This window comes from Halictus rubicundus, chromosome 4, assembly GCF_050948215.1.
Source record: "Halictus rubicundus isolate RS-2024b chromosome 4, iyHalRubi1_principal, whole genome shotgun sequence".
Lineage (NCBI taxonomy): Eukaryota > Metazoa > Arthropoda > Insecta > Hymenoptera > Halictidae > Halictus > Halictus rubicundus.
Window position 1 is genome coordinate 19,323,653 of NC_135152.1, and position 20,988 is coordinate 19,344,640.

General features: G+C 41.1%; 1 protein-coding gene and 1 non-coding gene across 2 annotated transcripts in view; both read left to right on the plus strand.

Annotated features, from left to right (window-relative positions):
• LOC143353716 (uncharacterized) overlaps positions 1 to 14,255 on the plus strand; it is a 224,093-nt gene extending 209,838 nt beyond the window's left edge. Inside the window, exon 3 of the mRNA XM_076787240.1 lies at positions 12,480 to 14,255. Coding sequence (XP_076643355.1) covers positions 12,480 to 13,964 — 1,485 coding nt within the window. The 3' untranslated portion in view covers positions 13,965 to 14,255. The remainder of the gene's footprint in view (positions 1 to 12,479) is intronic.
• Positions 8,021 to 8,142, plus strand: LOC143353900 (U5 spliceosomal RNA). Its single transcript, XR_013082230.1, has one exon. It is a non-coding gene; the product is annotated as a U5 spliceosomal RNA (small nuclear RNA).
• Positions 14,256 to 20,988: the final 6,733 nt, after the last annotated feature.

Here is a 20,988-nt window from a genome sequence, read left to right on the forward strand (position 1 = left end):
AAGAGAAAAATAAATTCTATTTCGTGCGCTATATACCAGAATGTTCGCAACGTTTACAACATCGCCGGTTGGCCGAGCAGTCAAGGTGTCGGACTACGGAGCGGAAACGCTGGGTTCGAATCCCGTCGAGGGTAAAGTTTTTTTTTTCCATACATCCTCTTTATTTTTTCAATTTTTTATTACATGGTTTATTCATGTGATTTTTAAAATATTTTTTTAATGTTTTAAAAATATTTAAGAAACGTTTTTGAATAAAATATATGTAAATATAGTTTTAGAGTATCTATCACTTCCTCGATTCTCTAATTGTATATGATCTTCATTACGGTCCTCTCTAACATTCTTAATATTAAAATTCATTAATCTGGTTTCTAAGCCTTGCGTCTTCATAAATTAGGGAGGAAATGAGAAGAACTCTGAATAAATAACACGCAGCAAAGTATTGGTTTTTGTCCAATTGAAAGAAAAGGGCTACATACTACCACTATTTTTAAAGTGGGGTATCAGGTACAAATAAGCCTTAGCCATTCCTCTTTATTGTAACGTACATGAGGATGTATTTCCGTTTATAGTTACTTGATTGAAAACCATCATGAAGAGGGGAGACTTTTGTGTTGTCGACAGAGGTTTTCGAGATGTTACATCTCATTTAACAGGTCTTGGTTTTAGAGTTCTCATGCCTGCTTTAAAAGGTAATCGTTCTCAACTTTCGACGAAAGTGTCGAATTATTCCCGAAAAGTCACGAAAATTCATTGGGTTGTAGAGGCAATGTATAGTATACAAGGTCAAAAGTACCAGCTTCCACACAAACAAGTAGACAACGAAACCTTTCCAGAAATTGGACATAATTGGAACTGCAAAACGACTCCATTTCAAACAGTATCCTCGGTAGATACTCTGGATTTTCCGGAAATGACAGAAGTAGATTTAAAAATTCTTTTCACGGAATCTTACCAATTTTCGCAAGCAATTTCTACATCTGGCGGAAATCGTGGACGAACACAATAATATAAATATTAATTTATTACCTAATCCAAGAAAATAATATCATTAAATTCGAAGTCAAATCGGAGTAATATAAATAAAAGTTAGTTAAAAATGTTACCTCAATATTTTTTAAAAACATTTAAAAAATATTGTTAAAATCACATGAATAAACCATGTAATAAAAAATTGAAAAAATAAAGAGGATGTATGGAAAAAAAAAACTTTACCCTCGACGGGATTCGAACCCAGCGTTTCCGCTCCGTAGTCCGACACCTTGACTGCTCGGCCAACCGGCGATGTTGTAAACGTTGCGAACATTCTGGTATATAGCGCACGAAATAGAATTTATTTTTCTCTTAAAACATATTTCTGAGGTCAAACACTTACTTGTTTCAATGTAATAACGTTAAAAATGCCTTAATATATACTTGCGATAAAATCAACAAGTGTAACTTTCCTCCTAATAGCAGAAACGTCGAAAAAATTCGGTTTTTCTTGTTTTTGACAGAGACTTCCCACAACAAAAAATCTAAAAAAAATTGAGGACACTGCCTGTTATGGTACTTTATTGGGGCACTAAACAGCTCAATAGCATGTTTTCATATTTTTGAGAAACCTGCATTTTTCCGATTTTTTTGAGGTTTTTCATTTTTTACGACCACAGTTTGCATCCAAAAAATCTGAAAAAATTCTCAAAAATCTGTCTTAGGATCCAAAATATGCCACATTTTTTTCAGAATTTTCGGAAGCATCAGAGTGCGGAAAATGCACGGAAAAGCTCAAAATCTAATTTACCCTGTAACTACCCTCACGAGCAAGATAGGGGGTTGAAATTTCGCTCAGAGGGGTTTTTCTTGGTCAGCTTTCGAATGGTTCATTAATTATTGAAAAACGTCTAAGGGCAGTTTTGACCATCTTATTCGGCTAGGCCCTTTGTGTACAGTGACTTCCATTAACAATTAGGATTGTAGGATCTCGGGAAAAATGAGGGCACAGCCGCCCGCCGCGGGAATCGAACCCGCGACCTCACTGGTGGTAGCCGATCGACTAACGCGCTCACCCACGGAACCTTTTTTTTTTTTTTGAAAATATGTTTATTGGTTTAACTATGTACAGTGTCTTATGCTATTGGTACCTCTAATAAACATACAGAAAACTTAACCATTATTTCTACGGGTTGGTTATATAATTGGTTACGCGATTGCAACTCTCCTATATAATCGGTTTGTTTAAGGTTAGGGGTTATTGGACTATATTATGCTATGGTATTGCACTTAGGTAGCTCTTTGGTGTGCTTACTTTTTTTTTTTTTTTATGAGATGGGGAAAAAAAAATCCTGCTCGCGTAGCAGGGTGAAAACCCCATTGTCGGTCTAGATACTAATCCTTACTAACTATCCTACATACTAGGTTAACAGAGAATAAATGTCAATAATAACAACTATGTACAACTTAAACTAACGGCTATGTACAACTTATATTAGGGCTATATACAGGGTGCTCCCTTCCCTTTTCCGCACGGGTAAGGAGGTGATTATGAAGTTTGGTGTGAGCTGTGGGCGGTGTTTTTGCGGCTACGAAGAGCCCTTATGTGGTGACTGCTGTCATTGAGCCACCAGTATTTTTTAAAACGTAGTCGGTCGAAGTTGTTGCGGTCGCGGTGTGGTAGTGAGGTTGAAAATTTGAATTTTTCGGGGTGTTCCGTGTACTCGTTGTAGGTTAGAGCCAGTCTTTTGTTGGCTTTGTTGCGGCGCCAGTGGTAAATTATTGGGACGTTGTTGTGGTCTTGAATAAGACCGTTTGTGTCGCAAAAAGTGAAGGCTTGAGGGGGGAGGTAGCCTGTGTGTAATTGTTGTTGTGTGGTGGTTATGTCGGGGTGCGCAAGGTCTTTTGTGATGTTGTTTTCTATGTGGGGTAACTTGCTGTGGTAGTCTCTGGTTAATTTTATTATGAATGAGTCTATTCTGGGGATGTCGGCCGTGTTATATAGGGTTGTATTGTTTATGTAGTGTTGCCAGTTTGTGTGTTTGTTTCTGTAGATTTTATTGCATGCTCCTAAGCATTTTCGCTCAAACATCCTCAGCCTTTCCATTGTCGTGTGGTTTCACCCACGGAACCCTCCCGTTCTTCCCGATCTCCTACATACATTTGGTCTGGGGGTCCTGATCCCACAGGATGCTCGTGAGAAGACGATAGCTTTTTAAATATTCGACTTGAACCTCTTTTTGAGGAATTCTAACAATCAGTATACTACAAGTCTTTGGTTCATGCGATGGCGGCATGTTTTCTGAAGATTCTCTCAAAATTTGAAGTTGATCCTGTACGAACTATCCTGACAGTCATATCAGAAAATAATTATAAATATTTTTCCCGTTGACGTCGCATTGCCCTCAGCTATGCCCGCGGGCATCGGTGGGCGCCCTTGCCCGCCGCAAGGCTTGCTGGACGGGATTGCTTTGCTGTAATAATAAAAGAATAATTGTTCACTCATTTCCCATGGAAAAATTTGTATAATTTGCATAGTCGTAGAATAAAATCTATGAAACCAAAACCAAACTATTTGACTTAAATCGAATGGCACCAACCATTTTGCGAGGGAGAAAATGAAAATGTTCGAAGAAAATATCGTGACGCGTAAATGGTTAGGGCAAGGAAAAATAATAATCTTGGTCGTGGGACACGCATGCTGCGCTTGCCGCACGGTTATTCGCGCTTTCAGCAGGCCGACAGATAATAAATGGTGACCGCGCGCGAGATCACGATGAAACGGTGACGCAATTACGCTCGGGTATTCGTTGCACGCTGAATATGGGGTAGGAACCAGTTGACTTTGACCCCTCGTGAACCGTTGGAACACGGTGCATAATTCGTGCGCGTGTGTGCGGATCGTGTCCTGTTCCACGGACACGCACCACACCGCAACAACAATCGCGTTCCTCGTCTTTTCAAGGGCTTCGTCACTTTTCGGAGTAATGCAACATCGACACTACGATGTTTACATCGAATCGTAAAACGACAAGCGGCTTGATTTATCGCTTCGCCGTGCACGTATGTATGTGTCCTTTAACTTGACGTTGCCTTGACATTTTGAAATCAAAATGTATTCATGCGTTCGTTCTTTATGGAGGTCGCAATCGATAGCGTTGCGTGTACGCAAACGAAACTGTGCCTTAAAAATCAAATGAGTGCATTCTTTACGAGGGTTGCAGCCGATGGCGCAGCATCGTGTTTTGCGCGTACAGACGCGAATCTTTGGGAAATTAATTAATTTGCAGTAAAATGACAGCAACGAAACGAAATGTTGCTCGTTTCTTGTGCGGAAACTGGACACTATAAATCTCTTAATTCTAGCCTAATCGTGTAATTAAATGTTGCATGAGAAACATCCTTTAGGCTCGCGGTAGCAGACTATAATTTAATAAAACCAGAAGGATGTTAACATCAACGAATGTCTGAAATAGACCTGCAACGACGCTGGCTAGGTACGATCGACAGTTTATCGAAAATTACAAGGAAGTCGGATAATCAAGCGAGATTGCACGGGAAAGGTAGAAAATGATAGGAAAATGATTTTCACCGGTCGCATCTTTGTGCATCTTCGGGGCCGTCACGCCGAAAAGAATATGTTCGCAGGGTGACGCACTTCGCGGGATAACGATCCGGGTAAATCACAGTGATTACGGCCGCTCTAAAATGTTACGACTTTGTTGATACCGATGCGTAGCTACATGTAAACGTGCGATTCGACTTCTGTAGTTACCACTTAGTTGCAAAGTAGGCTGCTCGTGTGCCAGAGGAAACGGCTGGTTAGGAAGTTACGTGATCGGTGCTTTAACTTCACGCGAGTACGGGTGTGTACACTCAACAGAGAATTGTACGCTGTTGCGTCCCGGCGCGGAGTCACTGGAATCACTTGTAAAAGATCGGTTGTCACAACATTCGTCTTTTTGCGCCGCACAGCGAACGAAAGCACCTTCGCTCACGAAGATTGAGCGTTTACCCGGCTTTGCCCGTTCTTCGCACTTCAACGACTTCACTTTCGCAGTTGTAACCCCCGAGCACTACAGTTCTCCAGATGTGCTCGCCATTTAAAATAAACTGACTCGACCGTCGTCACATCTTGTTTGCCGAATATTATTTTCCATTGCTGAGGTACCTTTACCTCTTGATTCAAGATTATTTCTGTTATTATCAACAGCAATTCCATTTTAATCTATTTAAAATACATACGATTTATATATTATTATTATATAACATATTGTATATTCTGGTGATCTTGTAATATGGACCGTTTATTTCGAAACTGGTGCAAGTCCATTCGTGGTTGATAAAAAAAGATACAAATATCAAATACTAGTGAATTCTCGATATATGTCAACAACACGGGTCTTTTTTTTTTTTTTTTTTTTAATTTATTTATTTATACAGGTCGCATCAACAACTAGGTCATTAGCGACCACAGATATTATATCATAATGTTACATTATTATATCTTTGTACTTAACATATAAGTCACTTATAAGTATACTGAGGAGAACAAATTTTGTACTTGTTATATGTATACAATATTACAATGTGTGAAAAATTTTTGTGGATTTTAGAAATTTTAAGACTTGGTCTATATTCGACTTAACATTGAAACAATCACTTAAATTGTTGGGGATAGCCAAGCGTCTTCTTTGGAAGGAGAAAAGAGGGCATTGTAGGATGAGATGTTCAATTGAAAGTGGTGTATTACATCGGGAGCATACGGGGGGAGGGTCTTTTAAAATTTTATGTAAGTGGGTCAGGTTAGTGTGGCCAATGCGAAGTCGGGTGATGACTGGTGGGGATAATTCCGCGACGTTTATCAGCCAGGCCTTGGCGACATACACAAAGTATGTATATAGAGGAATCACTGTGCAAATATACAAATTATATGATATCGCATTTTAAAAACAAATGGACTTACATCACTTTCGAAATAACATTTTTAAACTGTCTTCATCTTTGAAAGAGTCGGGTTTTCGCCTGCTCAGTTCGATCGCAAGTGCATAAAACCCACAGTCCATTCGTCACTTTTTATGACTTTCGCCACAGAAAAAAAGTTGTTTGGCAGCGGAGCCATCAGTGAAGACATTTTGTGAAAAAACATTTTCCGTTGTAATTTACAGTCAATTCGTTGCCTCGTTAATTTCCGTTTCGCCGGAAAGAATGCCCGGCGTCTACAGTAACCTCGTTTATGGCAGCGATAAATGTGGACTACCGCGAAACAGCAGTTTCATTCGGCGGCATATGCCATCATTACAAAAAAACGATCGCATTGACCCTCGAATAATGTAATTTATCACATGAAATATAGTCACAGATCCCGGGGAGGGTGTGAACTAAAATAACCTCTCGCGATTTATGCACCTTTTGGTGAGATCTTATTTGCCATCGCGCTGCCAGTCCATCCATTAGTATTCTTTCGTGATGCAAAAAAATTTTTTTGTGTTTCTCATAAAAATGTTCTTAGCTCTGTTGCCGTTTATCCTATTGTCTTATTAAATTGTACGATATACAGTGTACCATGCACAGACATTTTTATTGTTAAAAAATTCTGATTTATGTTGCATACTTTCTATATCACATTAAGAAAATGTTCGAGAGACAAGTTGTACTGTTAAAAGCGATGCAAAAGAATGTTCTGATTATTGTCGTTTTCATGGTCTTTTGAAAGCCATCGATGATTTTTCAATGGCACCATATATTTTTAACATCACAGTGTTGTACCTGTGGAAATGACCTTGGACTCATAAATACATAGGTATAGTTCGACTGCTTCGTTTGATCAAATTAATCCGAGACGTTTAATGTTAAATTGCCGAATGTGACAATCGCCAGAGTTAGTAATTAAATATTTGTATATAGATGATTCATATATATATATAACGAAATATTAATATCTCAAAAATGAATGAAGATCCGCCATTGAAATTTGATGTGTACTCAGGGTTCCCCTCAAAATCACAGCTGATAAATTTGTGTGGGTCATACCGCACTACAGTCGAAAATGTTTATTTTGCATAAAGATCCGTAGTCTATTTATAACTAATAAATAATACTATCTTTCAACTAATTCTTTCGTTAAGAGTTTTTCACAGTAGGTACATCGACTCATATCGGTCGCAATGAGCGAAAATTGTCGATGGTATGAAATGGAATATAAAATGTTTGCAAGAATAGCGTCATTGTAAAGGTATTTCTCATCACTGGACTCGTACGATCTATGTCGATTGCCGGTGATATTTTTTGCCCGAGATCTTTATAGCCTCGTTAAACGCGGAGTTCTGAGAAAAATACCTTTCATTGTGAGCACATATGTTGCAATTATTTGAGAACGATCGCGTTCACCCTCGAACTCTGATTGCACGTCGTGAAACGGTTAAGCCGTGCATCGAACGCTGCAAGGATAAACAAACCACCGCGTTTTCGCGCGCGAAATTTACGAGTACGACGAACGACCAGTTCGTCATCGTGTTGACACCTTGAATGAAGAATGCGCAGACGAAATTATTTAAGCACTCACGGTGCTACTGTTTACTGAACCCAGATCGCGAGGATAAACCGCGACATGTGGTCCTTGTTAATTCTGTTCGTACCGTTGAAATATTCCTTCGTCGTCGCGAAACGTTCCTACGATCTGCTTACCAAACTAACCATCGACGTGTCAACGGACCTTTCAAAATGTCTGCTGTTTTGTCAGCCGCGTTTAAAACAACTTTGAGAAAAATATCTCCACGATTTTTTGGTGGTTATAGCGAGCCTTCCGGTGTTAACATTCAGCGTACGAACGATTTTTCAGAATTTAGAAATAAGTATAAGTAATATAGGCACAGTAATTGGCACCCTCGCAATAATTGTGTCCCTTATCCTGATTCTAAGCCTCGCGAAACCGTTGCTCGCTTTAGGAGAGAAACGCTGAAGATTTCCCTCCGCTAGATGGCGCACGTTTCTCGCTGGTGAAAATGTAAGCGCATGGCTATATCTAGGCAGTGCGATGACTAAGTCTTCACTCTGGTTTCCCTTCAAATCACGTATAAATCTTTCGCCTTTTACTAAAGATTTCCGTGGAGGGGAACATTTGATGAGTCTGATGTAACTATTTTTTGTAGTACCTAACGCAAGTTGGGTCATTATTTTAATGAAAACAAAAATCTCAGGATTCGGTATTCGAACAAAACCGGAATCCTTTCTACTCCGTTTTGTTTTGAAAAGAAATTCATATTTCAGTTATAAGAAATTGAATGATTTATCATTAATCTTGTCAATTTTCTAACATGCATTCGGAAAAAAATCTGCTTTTATTAATGCTTTTTATTAAACATCGCTTCCATTTTACGGTAATAATGCCCCTTTTGATGCCTATATGAGGAAAATTTGCGACTGGAATTAATTATTGACTTGACGTCGAAATATATAGCCAAGTACACAAAATAAAACTTTTTTGTTGCTAAATCATTCTTTTATAAAACATTTACCAACAACACCCAAAATTGGAGATGGGTTCGTTCTCTGAATCGTCAATTGAGGAAACAAAATATGCTCCGAATTTATGTTGTGTCATGTTTGGTCTCGTTTGACTCAGAAAAATGTCACAAATGATGTTCTTAGTAAAAGTTTCATTCAAAATTAATTGAAAAAAGGTTTTCTCATTGCATTCATACTGTGTCTCACCGATGTTATCCAATTCTGTATCGTGTTACACTTTTCGACGGACGAACTTTCGAGCGTATGCTTTGCAACATTACTACTCATCATTGTAGTGTCAATTGAAAAATTATTGTCATCTATCAAGCAATGTTATTACTCTGTGCTTTGCTGTCACCATTGACACAGATAGGATGAACACATTATTCGTAAAGAAAGAACGGTTTAGCACTTGGCGAGTGCACATAGTTGGTGATTTCTGAACGCCTGACCGGTATACGAACCACAATATTTCTAACTAAGCCCGGTGTAATTATATCTCGTTCTGGAATCGTGATCGCGCATCTCGCGTCGATCCTTTTTTCTAATTACACGTTTTGTAAACCTGTTCCGCACAAATTTACATCGCTCGGGAACTGCAACGTTTCGAACCCGATTGCGAAGAGCGATTTCTATAATGTCGGAAATTTCGCTTTTTAGCTTCGCACAGAACGTACTATTCAAGACCGATCTCCCGCGAGAAACCATTCCCGTCCGTGGAAACCTCATTCCTTTCTGCGTTTATATTCTCTTCTCCGGATGTAGAACTTTTCGAAGGAAATTGATCTTTGTGGGAGAAACCGACCAGAATGCACAATGGCATAACGAAAACTTCGGTTTGGAGGTCTACAACTGCGATTCAGAGCTGTGCAATGACATGCCGTTTGCATCTGTGAATCGTTCAGCTTTCGGTTATTTCACGACGTCGTTTTTTCCTACATACACCATCCCCTGACTTCCTCCACAGGATCAAGAATTCAATTTACGATCAATTCTATAAAACTCACATTTTCGAATTAAACTGGTTATCAACAAAACCTACGATAATTACCGTGGGCGATTAAATTATTACGATTTTGAAAAATATTTATTCTATCATAATGGTGCGAAGTATTATATTTCTAAATACATTACTCATTACGGTAACAATTACGATAATGTATAATCTGTTTGAAATCTTTTTCATGGATAATTATCATTTTTGTGTTCTACCTTGGTACAAAAGTTGCTCTAAGTTAAATATAACGTATACACATATTCTTTCCGCGAAACCTCCCCATGGTCCTTTAACACGTGAATCAGTCGAGCATCAAATCTGCGTCGTTTCTAATTGAAATAATTTAATCGAACACTTCCAACTCCATTAACCAATCAATATCAGAGTGTCGTTTCGCCGTGAAATTTGCGTTGTACATACCGCTTTCTTCGGCGGTAGCGCACGAAGTCTGCGGAGCACGCCTTCGAGGTGTACTGGTTCTTCGCGATCCTCTCTTTTCCTTTTCCTCGTGGCAATCGATAAAACTCGCACGTCGAAACTCGTCTACGAAATAAAAAGAAGAGCCGGGGGGCATGCATCACGAAGATAAAAAGGAGAAGCAGAGAAAGCTGAATAAGAGTGGTTAATTTCAATTTGACAGATTGAACGATTTCCGTAAATTAGAGCGAAAAGAATCGAGGCGTTGTCGGGCGGTTTCGGGCGCCGCACAGTGGGCAATTTGGACGAAATCGGATTCAAAATCAAAGAACTTTCGATAGAAATGAGGTAGAGCGATGAAACTTTTTTTAAATGAAAGCTGAAACTTTGTAGAATATGGGAAAAATAGAGAGATTATTACCATCCAATCACATTTCAACGAAAAAATGACTTCATTAGTTTTTCGTCACAAAAATCTATGTTTTGCAAAATCCTGAGGTCGTAGACAAATTTTGAGACCAGATTTGAAATCAGCGTGAAAAAATCTATGGGAAATGATGTATAGCATGTTAAAAAAACAATTTTTCCGCGCGTGGTATTGGAAAAACCATAATTTTCTTGAAATTGTGCAAGTTTAACGAATTTTCTCAAGGTTAAAAAACGTTCGTACCATAATCTCCCTATTTTTCCCATATTCTAAAAAGATTCAGCTTTAATTTAAAAAAAGTTTCATCGCTCTACCTCATTTCTATCGAAAGTTCTTTGATTTTGAATCCGATTTCGTCCAAATTGCCCACTGTGCGCCGTGAAGTCGGTCTCGCATGGTTCGCGCGTATATCTTTACGCTCGTCCCGCTTGTGTTCGCGAAGATATTTTTCCGGCGGCGCGACCGTTTAAACGCTGTAATTAGAGCCGATGAAGACCACAGAGTCTCGCTTCCACTCGTCTAGAAACGAGTTGCCATAAAGCGGACAGCGAAAATCATAGCGCGGAGCGAACGAGCTAGCGAAAACATAATGCTCGGTGTGCGGGCACCGCGCAGGCCGGTCGGGCTGGTTCCGCATAATTATGCTTAATGCTCATTTAGCCTCCATCGGGAAGCGCCGTTCGTATTTCGCCCAGCGTGTTAGCCCCGTTTCGCCCGTCGCTCCGCGCTCTGACAATTGCCAGACTGGAATAGCGTGTTAAGCGGAAGACAGAGCCCGAGTACGCGGTACCGTCTCCTAACCCTCGACCGTGCAATTACAACGTGATAATCACGAGTAATAACCCCGTGGAATTGATAACGATCGCTACAGTCGCGCAGAACTTCTAGGAACAGCCCGGGGGGGATATCCCTCCATCAGTTTGACCGATGCTTGAAAACACTTTGTTTCTCGGTTACCGTTTCCAGCGAACCCGCTCCAACTCGAGGCTCGACCTTTGACACCTAAAACAGTCTTTTATCAAATGCAACGTACTCTCTTTATCAAATGCGATTGCAATTCATTAAATAAAAGACAGATCTTACGGTTGCTACGACTTGGAATTGATCTTTCGTACAGGCTCCGCACTGCTGGTATTTAACATTAAGGGCCAAGGGTAGTCGTGTGACTTTTTCAGAGTCAGCAAAGTCAGCTTAAGTCTGTGACTAAACCTGTAACAATTTTTGCTCTGTATTATCGATACAATGATTTCTCTGTATATGTCGCCAAGGCCTCGATGATAAACGTCACGGAATTATCCCCACTACCGCGGGGTGTTGTACTCCATGAAGGGCCTCGTGTATGTCACCCGTGTTGTTGACATATATCGAGAATTCACTGTATCGTGAATTCCCACGCCATAAAGCCATGCTGAAACGGGAAGAAACTTTTCGGCTTCATTTTCTCCGGGAATCAAGACAAAATATAGCTCAGTTTGTAGCTGGAGATAGTTTCTAGTGCGCGTTATCCTCGGTTTCATGCTGGAAACTCGTACAATGGAATAAAAATGCTTGGATTCGATCTTTTACCTACTTCCAACGCTTATATTACAATATATCTGCATAATCTTATCACAGCACAACCAACGTGCACTGCATTGTCATACAGAGACAAAAAGTTGACGCACGTGAAACCATTTTTCGTCAATGTTGTCGGTAACATGGTCACTCGACCTCATCGGGAGTCTACGGTAACTTGGTCGATGAACGATAGTGTTTACACTACTGGAAATTATTACTATTTCATCCACTCGTACATTGTCTTGCCACCTCTATTTTGTAGCCATTTTTGTTTTCTCACTTGTACAAAAAGAATGCTGGGCAATCACATCGATTGACATTGAAATAACATTTCTTTCTTTCTTGATAACTGTATAGAGTTGAAAACGGTACAAGAATATCTTAAAATGTTTCAAACGATTTCATTGTTTCGCATTTTCTGTAAATCCGCGCGATATCACGCCGCACGAACATGTATCTAGCTGTGTACGCACAAGGATACTTGTTTTCACATTATTATATTCCCGCAAAGTCGGTAGTCGTCCCGTTATTGTTTTCCTGATCAAGTTTCGAAATGCAACGACTCGTGTACACTAACCGGTCGTTTATAATTGTCTGTTGCAGCGCGAGTGCACGGACGACTGCGTGTTCAACGAGACGCTCGAGCAGCACAACTACAACACGTACAGTTCGGCGAAATGGTCGACGACGAAGAAGACATTGTATCTCGGTCTGAATCGTCACGGCCAGCCGAGGCGGGTACAGGCTAAAGGTCACAACCTGGGCAGGCTGTCCGCCTACGCGAGAGTGTTAACTCAGATGGCCCCTGTGGAGCGGGTGGAGGCGCTTCAAAGGCGGATGTTGGGTGCCGAGCACAACGTTCGTCACCGGCACAACAATCACCGAGGGGACTTGCTGCAGCAGTCGCTCTGCCCAAGCCTTCCGGTCCAGGAGAAGGACGGCAGAGACAAGTTTAGGTGTCGCAAACGAAAGAAGCGAAAGAAGAGGAAGCGGAAGTGCAGGCCGGGCGAGAAGCCGGGCCCGCAGTGTCAAGCGGTGGAGGAGAATGGCAGCGGCGGGGACGGTGGCCAGCCAGGCTCGATAAGTAGAAGCGACGGTCTGCGTTCGAACGGGACTTCACCGGAGTCGAAGAGATCCTGCGAGGGCGCGGCGAGCGAGGAAGCCTGCCGAAGGGAGGCCCTTTCGGTCCCATCCAAGAAGCGGAAGCTGCGGGTGGATGAGGCGACTGAGGGGGCGACCGGCGGCAGGAATGGCACCGCGAGCAACGGTAAGAACAAAGCACCAGCGTCAAACGCAAAAAAAGTAAACGCCGCTGGCAGCATCAGTCAGAGTAAAAAGCCTAATTTGACGGACGGGAAGAAGAAAAAGAAGAAGGGGCCACCAGCGAGGAGGAATCAGCCAGCGGTACCTCTAGCCCGGAAGAGGTTCACGCCTGGCAGAGCGGACAGCGGCAACACGTCTGCGGTGCCGACGGCAACTTCCGCATCGATCTTCGCAACGTCCTCCTCCTCTTGGTGGTCTCCTGGTGCGTCAACCGCCCCTTCAGGGAGAGGAGTCTCGTCTAGGCGCAGGACCAAACCGTCCTCCGCGAGGAACGAGGGTGTGGGCTCGCACGGCCCACTCGCCAATCCGCGTAGAGTAGGCAAAGCTTTCGCGAGAAATCGTACGAAGTCGACAGACCGTGCCGCTATCACGACCGCGTACGAACCGACCACGATACCCGATCAAACCTCTCGATCAGTGACTACGAAAGTTCCTGAGACCGTTTCCGATCGATTCTTCCAAAGCTCGAGCTCGTCCTCCGTAGAGTTCTCCGAGATCGGGGAGGACACCTCGAAATCGTTATCCGAATCCTTAGCCGTCGACGAAGATCCCTCTTCGACCATTTCGAACGAACACGCGACCACCACGATAGACTCGACCTCGGCCATCTCGATCGACGCCACCAGCACAACGAACGCGTTCAGATTGATCGAGGAGGAGTCGAAATCGATCGAAGAGCTCGACGATTTCGACGACAACGACAGGTTCGACGAGTCCGCGCACTCGACCACTCCGGAGGCCTCGATCGAGAGACTGGCCATGTAAGATGCCCCTACCCGCAATCATTGTAAACTTACGTGTACATAGTAATCATATTACGTTACGACTTACGATGTATTGCATGTCTCATGTACGACGATTGCGTGCGCACGACGCGCGACATTCTTCGAGCGAGTACTGCGCTCGTTCATCGACTGTGTTCCGGAAGCGAAACGACTCGCGATCGAACCGTTTCATATTCTGATTCTCTGAACCCTTGATGTCATTGTTCTCCCGCGAACAATTGCGTTCAATCCATTGCGAGTACAGTTTTCCTTCGATATAAGACGACGACGCAACATTTCAAAAGAGGAAAGTGGATAGTAATGTCCGCTCGACACCGTTTCGTGCCAGAACAAGAAGGTATTCTATCTCTACACATCCGCGATACGTCGAAACCTGTCCCAAGCCATCGTCTTATATCGAAAGGAAACTGTACACTGATTTCTCTATATATGTCGCGGAATTATCCCCACTGCCGCGGGCTATACCCCGTCAGGGCCCACGAAGCTCGAGAAGCTTCGTTGTTGACATATATCGAGAATTCACTGTAACCTGTTGCGAATGATCACGGTCTTCCAATAATTCAACGGATTTTTATTAAATTATTTCTCTACAGTAAGTACCGGCCAAATCGGTGCTCCGATTAGCTGAAATTCAATAAAAATTTTGTATTACTTTCTGTGCGACTCTAAACAGTAATTTCTATTGTCGACCGACTTCGACGCAACTTTTTCATACAATTAGCTGAGCCAACAATTAGTCGTCGAACGCCGAATGTATACAAAAATTCTAAGGAAATTAGCAAAAACCACAGATCGGCTTGCTTAAAAGAATCAGTGACATTCCTTAACCCACCGACGGCGGGGTCTGGGTCTATATTGACCCGGAGTATTAAAATTGTCATTCGGTTACTCGGTTTCGGTAGCCGAATGTCGCTCTCGATCCGTTGAACAAAAGGAAGCAATGGCGTCGACGCGAGGGTGCCGGCGCATGGAACAGTTCCTCTCGAACGATTCGCGACGATACTTACCGGTCTAGCTATAAGTCGGACAGTTAGCAGCGGCCTGAATGATCGAAGGACTGGGACGATTCGCCGCGAGTCCCTGATCGTTAGGAAAGACGAAATCGTGCACGGGGCGCGGAGAGGTCGCGTCGAACAGCCGGTTCCGAGCACGAAACTCGAATTTACTCTTTGAACGGTTCTCCTCGAGTACCAACATCGAATACAACGTCGATGAAAATCGGTGGCACCCCTACAACGCCCGCGGCTATATAGTTCCTCGGTCGAGTTGTCGATTAGCGCCGTTGGTCACCGGAAAATAAAAGGAATAATTAACTCGTTAACGCGACACACCTCAAACTTTTCTGACCCGCTCAGCTACGATCCTCGTCCAGTTGTCGACGAGTCGCCTGGATATCTTTCGAGCACTTTTCTTTCTTCTCTGCCGCCCCGGTGACAAGGAAAACTATTACGCACGCAGGATCAACGGGGAAAACCTGTCCTAATTAGCGCGGCGAGCGTTCCACGGGGAGGGGGCAAAAATAAAACGAAGCATAAATGTATAGTATTCTAGCGAGAGAACCGAGAGACAATACGCGACGTCGTACTAAGGGGGTGCGACGATAACGACGGGGTCGAAGTCGACCAACGGTTCAGACACCAGGGAAAACCGAACCAGACTTGGGGTGAGAATTTCCTCGTCGAGGGAGATTAATCGGTATTTTTCGACTTTGCAGATTTGGAGCTGCTCCACAGTTGTGAGTTTCGTGGAATCTGACATTTTTGTGGACGAGGTTTTCGAGAGAAAAAGATCACAGTAATTTGGATATTCGTGTTTGCTAACGTCGAAAGAAGCAATTTGAACGTATCGTTGATTTTTCAAAATATCAGAGACGCGCAATTTTTTTATGCATATGTTTAATGTGGATACAAAGATGAAATTAGGAAGATTGTTTTGGCAATCATATCGTTCACATGTTTTTCGTATTTCGCATGTTTTGTAAAATTTTCTAAATGCCTGCATGATCTTTGAAAAAATTATTCTCCCATGGGTCACGACATGCGAAAAGTCGGAGAACGTTGAAAGCTTCGCGAAGCAATACAGCAAAGTGATTGTAATATTACTGAGAATGCGCTACTGATCATGCGAAATGGTTTCGATCATCGTTAAATAATTTTACGAATGTAATAGCCAAGTCTAATTCGAGTAGAGTTATAGTAATCGAGACGATTAAAGAGACCAGGTTAAATTGTTAACAATTATAGAGAAAAATGTACAACGAGATACGATAGCGATTAATATTTTTACGTTGATGATACTTTAATTCAATAAAAATGTTCCTTTTAGAATAAAAATAAAAGCTCCGTTTATTAACTGTGAAGCCAGCGATGGTAATACAGGGCGAGCCAGTATGACCTATTATCTGAAATAACTCGTAATCTGTTGGCCTTGGTGACCTCGATATCTAAAAAAAAACATGAGATCTAGAAAATCTAACGAGTTTCTCGAAATCCAACATGGCGTTCATTTAAAACGTCTTTTTGATGCGACCTATAGATCACGAGTCATTTTAGATGTCTTATCGACTCACTCGGTATATTAAAATTTGATTTCCTATCGCGGTGACAGTAAACGAACAGTTTTTATGACGATCAGACTGTTTTTGTTATGCGAAAGTATTTTTGAATAGAGACGCATGCGAGGTAAAAGAATCTGGAACGGCTTGCCGAGAACAAAATGTCGCGCAAGTTCCCGAGTAAATGGAATTCTCATATCGGTGAAGTTAATTTCGTACGGTTCTTGAAGAAGGATCCAAAGTATTAAATCGCTAAGAAGAGTATTACGCTGTTAGACATATATTTACTTGTAAAATTAATGTTAAGTGAAATTGTATTTTAACGACGGCAAGATCCGACTGCCAAGAATTTGTAATTATATAATAAGATCGACAGACACTTACAAGAAGAATGATTAATGCCCGTGGACATGCATAGGGAAATGTCGAAAGCAAGTTTCCGCTTTTCGTTCCGTGCAAAATAAATGTGTCCGACTTCTTAAAAAAGAAAACAAACAAAAAGAAATTTATCGTTACAATGTTGTAATTCCAACGTCATATTCATTTCGTTAATTTCATTTCTTTGTTCAACACGTTCTCTATCGCGTCGATGAAAATCGGTGGATTCTCTTGACCGATTTATCTTGCAATTTGTTCTTACCTAAACATTGATTTTACTGTCGTTGAAATCGGTAGAGAACGCGTTCGGCAGATAAGCGCCACAAAGTTCGATTACTAAATTATTTATTGTTTGACGAAGACACGCTGGAGACTAGCAATAATGAAAGTCTGCCTAATAGGTATACGCCTCGCAATGACGAACAAGCTGTGTGAGATACGGCAATTTTCTTTTCTTTCTTTCTTGTTTTTTTTTTTTGTTCTTCAATTGCAAATAGTCGTGAACCGTCGTCTCGTTGGGATTCATATCGCGCGTCTCCTTGAATCTCTGATCGAAGATTTTTCTTAATCACGCGACACCCGGAAGAGACGCCATCTGCCAGGAATGACTTCACTTTTCACCTCGCTACGCAATCATTTCTAGGAACGACCTATTAATCTAGTAGTATATTTATTAAAGACTTATTTATTGTAAACAGTTGACTCTCGTGTACATACGTGTCTCTACGATCATATGTTTACTTGTATGAAATCGGTCATAAGCATAATCGGCGAGCATGAAGGATCGTCGGTTCCGCGGCAGCGTGGTCTAACGCTATGGAACGGTCGGATACGTGTATCGCGCGAATAATTAATTAATCGTCCGGCTACAATGAGCGAGAACAAGAGATTGGAAAGGGGATAAGATTCGATTGTAATGCACGATATCTCAAAGTACTGATGTAATTTAATATTTAATTTAACGGTTAGGCTAATAGAATAGATCATTCTAACAGACGTCATTTTCTTATGAACCCTCTCGAACATCCCCCGAACGTCCCAACCCTACCAATTGGTTGGGGTGAGACGGTTCTTACACGACTGATAGGATTCGATCGATTGATCGCAGTGGAAACGATGCTTCGAGCAACAAAGGAAAAAGTAACTGAACACCTTCAGAAATTTATAGTTCGGTAGCAGAGTAGCGTACGGACCGCGGTACAACGAAGTCGCGCGCGCACGACAGTTATTAGTTAATTAGATTTTCGAATTGTTTCGCCGAATCGGTTTCATCGGGTGCACGTTCGTACGCACGCGGCCCACCGAACCGATAAATTGTTGAACGTCTTCGTTTATTTTTTCTTCTTAGTCACTCTGTACACGACTGTACTTACATGTATGTACGCTATGTTAACTCGTCACGACGATGTAAGCCGTTAAGACTAATTGTAAAGAATTACATAATAAACGATAAATTAAATTTTTCTGCACTTCTCTCGAAGTTCAACGAGGAAAAAAAAAAGAAAAAAAGAAACAACTAAATCGTATTGATTTTTTCTTTCACTGTACCTTACCAATTGTGAGTCAGACATTTTCGGAAGAAATGGAAGCGCGTCGACCGATATGGTTTCTTTCTTAAAAATTCATCTTCTCTTTTTTCATTCTGTTTTGATTGGATCGGAGTCGAAGAACGCGATACGGAAGCGGAAAGTGTAGAATGCACTTCGTTGGCATTTGTTTCGCGTGTTTGTTACTATAAAAAAAAAGAGGGAAAACAAAAAACCACTTTTCCCAAGCATGCGTTATAGTTACGTAATCCATTCGACAACAGCCACCAACAAAACTCACTGTTACTTCCGGCGGAACTGAAATTGGACCGCTTTGCTCGCGGTGAACAAAGCCACTTAAATTCCCAATTCTAAATGATAACGCACGACGATGCTACCTTGTAATGCGGTTCCCCTAAATTGCGGAAACAGATCTGGGACAAAACGCTTCCGCGAATTCTCTTTGGCAAACGCGGAAATAGTTCGTTTCGTGCGCAATGTTATTATAATTGGAATCTAGATCATTTTTATAAAGTAGACATTTATCGAAATGATCGTAGAAAAGGATTGAACGTACATGGAAACGAGTAGAATACTGCGAGATACCGGAAAATGTTTAAATTTCACAGCTAAATTGTGTATGTTTGTTCTGATTTTTGTATAGTATCTTGTGCAAATTTCAATGAACAGAAACGTTTATTTTAACCATTTAGAGGTGTGTTAAATCAAAAATACGTAACGACATATTCAAAATATTGTAAAAGATTATGTTTGAGATGGAAAAATATTATGAATTTAATAATTAATCTTAAATGACAAGAAAACAAGAAATTCGAAAACACATTTCCCATATTTTCATTCACAGATCACAGATGCGAGTTTGTATAAAAATCGATTAACAATTGGTAAGAAAAATTGCAAAAATTGCAGAAAAATCCGAATCTCTAAGATATTGTTTAAACAAATATTTGAAATCCGTTTCCGCATTTCTTTTCCCTACATACAAAACACGCAGATTTGAAATTTAAACTATTCCCTTATCGTTTCCAAGATATTCAATAAAATATGTTTTCAACACCTTCAATATGGAAAATGGCGGATAAAAAAAAACATATGTCTAATATTTTTCGAAGAGCTATCTCTCAGAAAAGTTTAATTAAAATCGGCTTGTGTAATTTGAATACGCCACCGTGTTAGCATTCTCTGCAACAAATTCGTTGAACAATCTGATTTGTTGCATCGATAAATATAAATTGCAGAAATTTTCCGATCACTTCGCTTATTTTAAACAAGCAAAATATAAATAAAAAGAGTTTGAATAAAAAATTAGAAAAGTATAAGAAGCAAATAAATGTGCATAATTACCTTTGTGAAAAAATTAAGGCTAATGTATCGATTATTTATCGACTCTGTTTCAATCAAGCTAGAATAAAAAGTCAGGTTTGGTAAAATTTTGTAGTAACAAACTGTCTATAACACGCGCAGACGCGTTTGGTCTTGAGTAGCCGAAACAATCGGAGCGTTTCCATTGTGTTGGCAGCATTGCACGCGGAACACAAAGGATCTCGTGCGAGCGTGAAGGCGAAACACGGGGAACGTCGATATTTTCGTCGAGGCCCCCGGCCATCGCAATTGTAATAAAGCATGCGTGTTTTTAGCGAATGAGACAACGAGAGCGGTTCGTCGAGACAAGAGGTAAAAAAAAAAAAATGAAAACGAAAAGACAATTCTTGTAATGTTATAACGCGACGGGCGACGGTACCGGTCTAACGACAATAAGAAAGCGGCGAGTTCTTTTCCTCTTTTCTTCTTTTCCTCCTCCGTAAAGATTGCGACCGCGAAACGAGAGCGAGGAAGAATCAACACTCGAGAGAGAGAGAGAGAGAGAGAGAGAGAGAGAGAGAGAGAGCGATTTCGTTTCTGTCCACGTCATTCGAACAATCCGTCGCGCCTCGGTGTAGCAACGAGCGCTGTACAAGTAATGCCAATTGTTACATTACAATCCTGTAATCGTATAGAAAATCGCAATAAAGAGAAGCCAAGGGAATAACGATCAGTATCACAAGCACGAGTAATATTATCGTCATCCGACATGTACAGTGAATTCTCGATATATGTCAACAACACGAGCCTTGCCAGCGTCCTATATCGTCCAGGAGACATACCTCCTCGTCGTCCGTTGCCCCTCACGGGGTACACACCGCGGTAGTGGGGATAATTCCGCGGCGTTTATCGTCTAGGCCTTGGCGACATATATAGAGAAATCAGTGTATAATTTATTACCCCCATAACGTACACATCTAGATAAGTCAGAGTTGAAAGTCCGTTTCTGTTTTTCTTATGGAAACATTTTTAATAAATGTTTCAAGACTATTTGTTTTCATGGAACTTTAATTATACAGATTCTAAAGTACCTAGTTAAAAGAACACTTTTTGAAAAGTTTCCAAGAGCAATGTTTCTTGTCATAACGACCCTGTAAGAATTAATATTTTGTCCAGCGAAACATATAGGTTTGAACGGAACTTTTAAGACAGTTTAAAAAAGA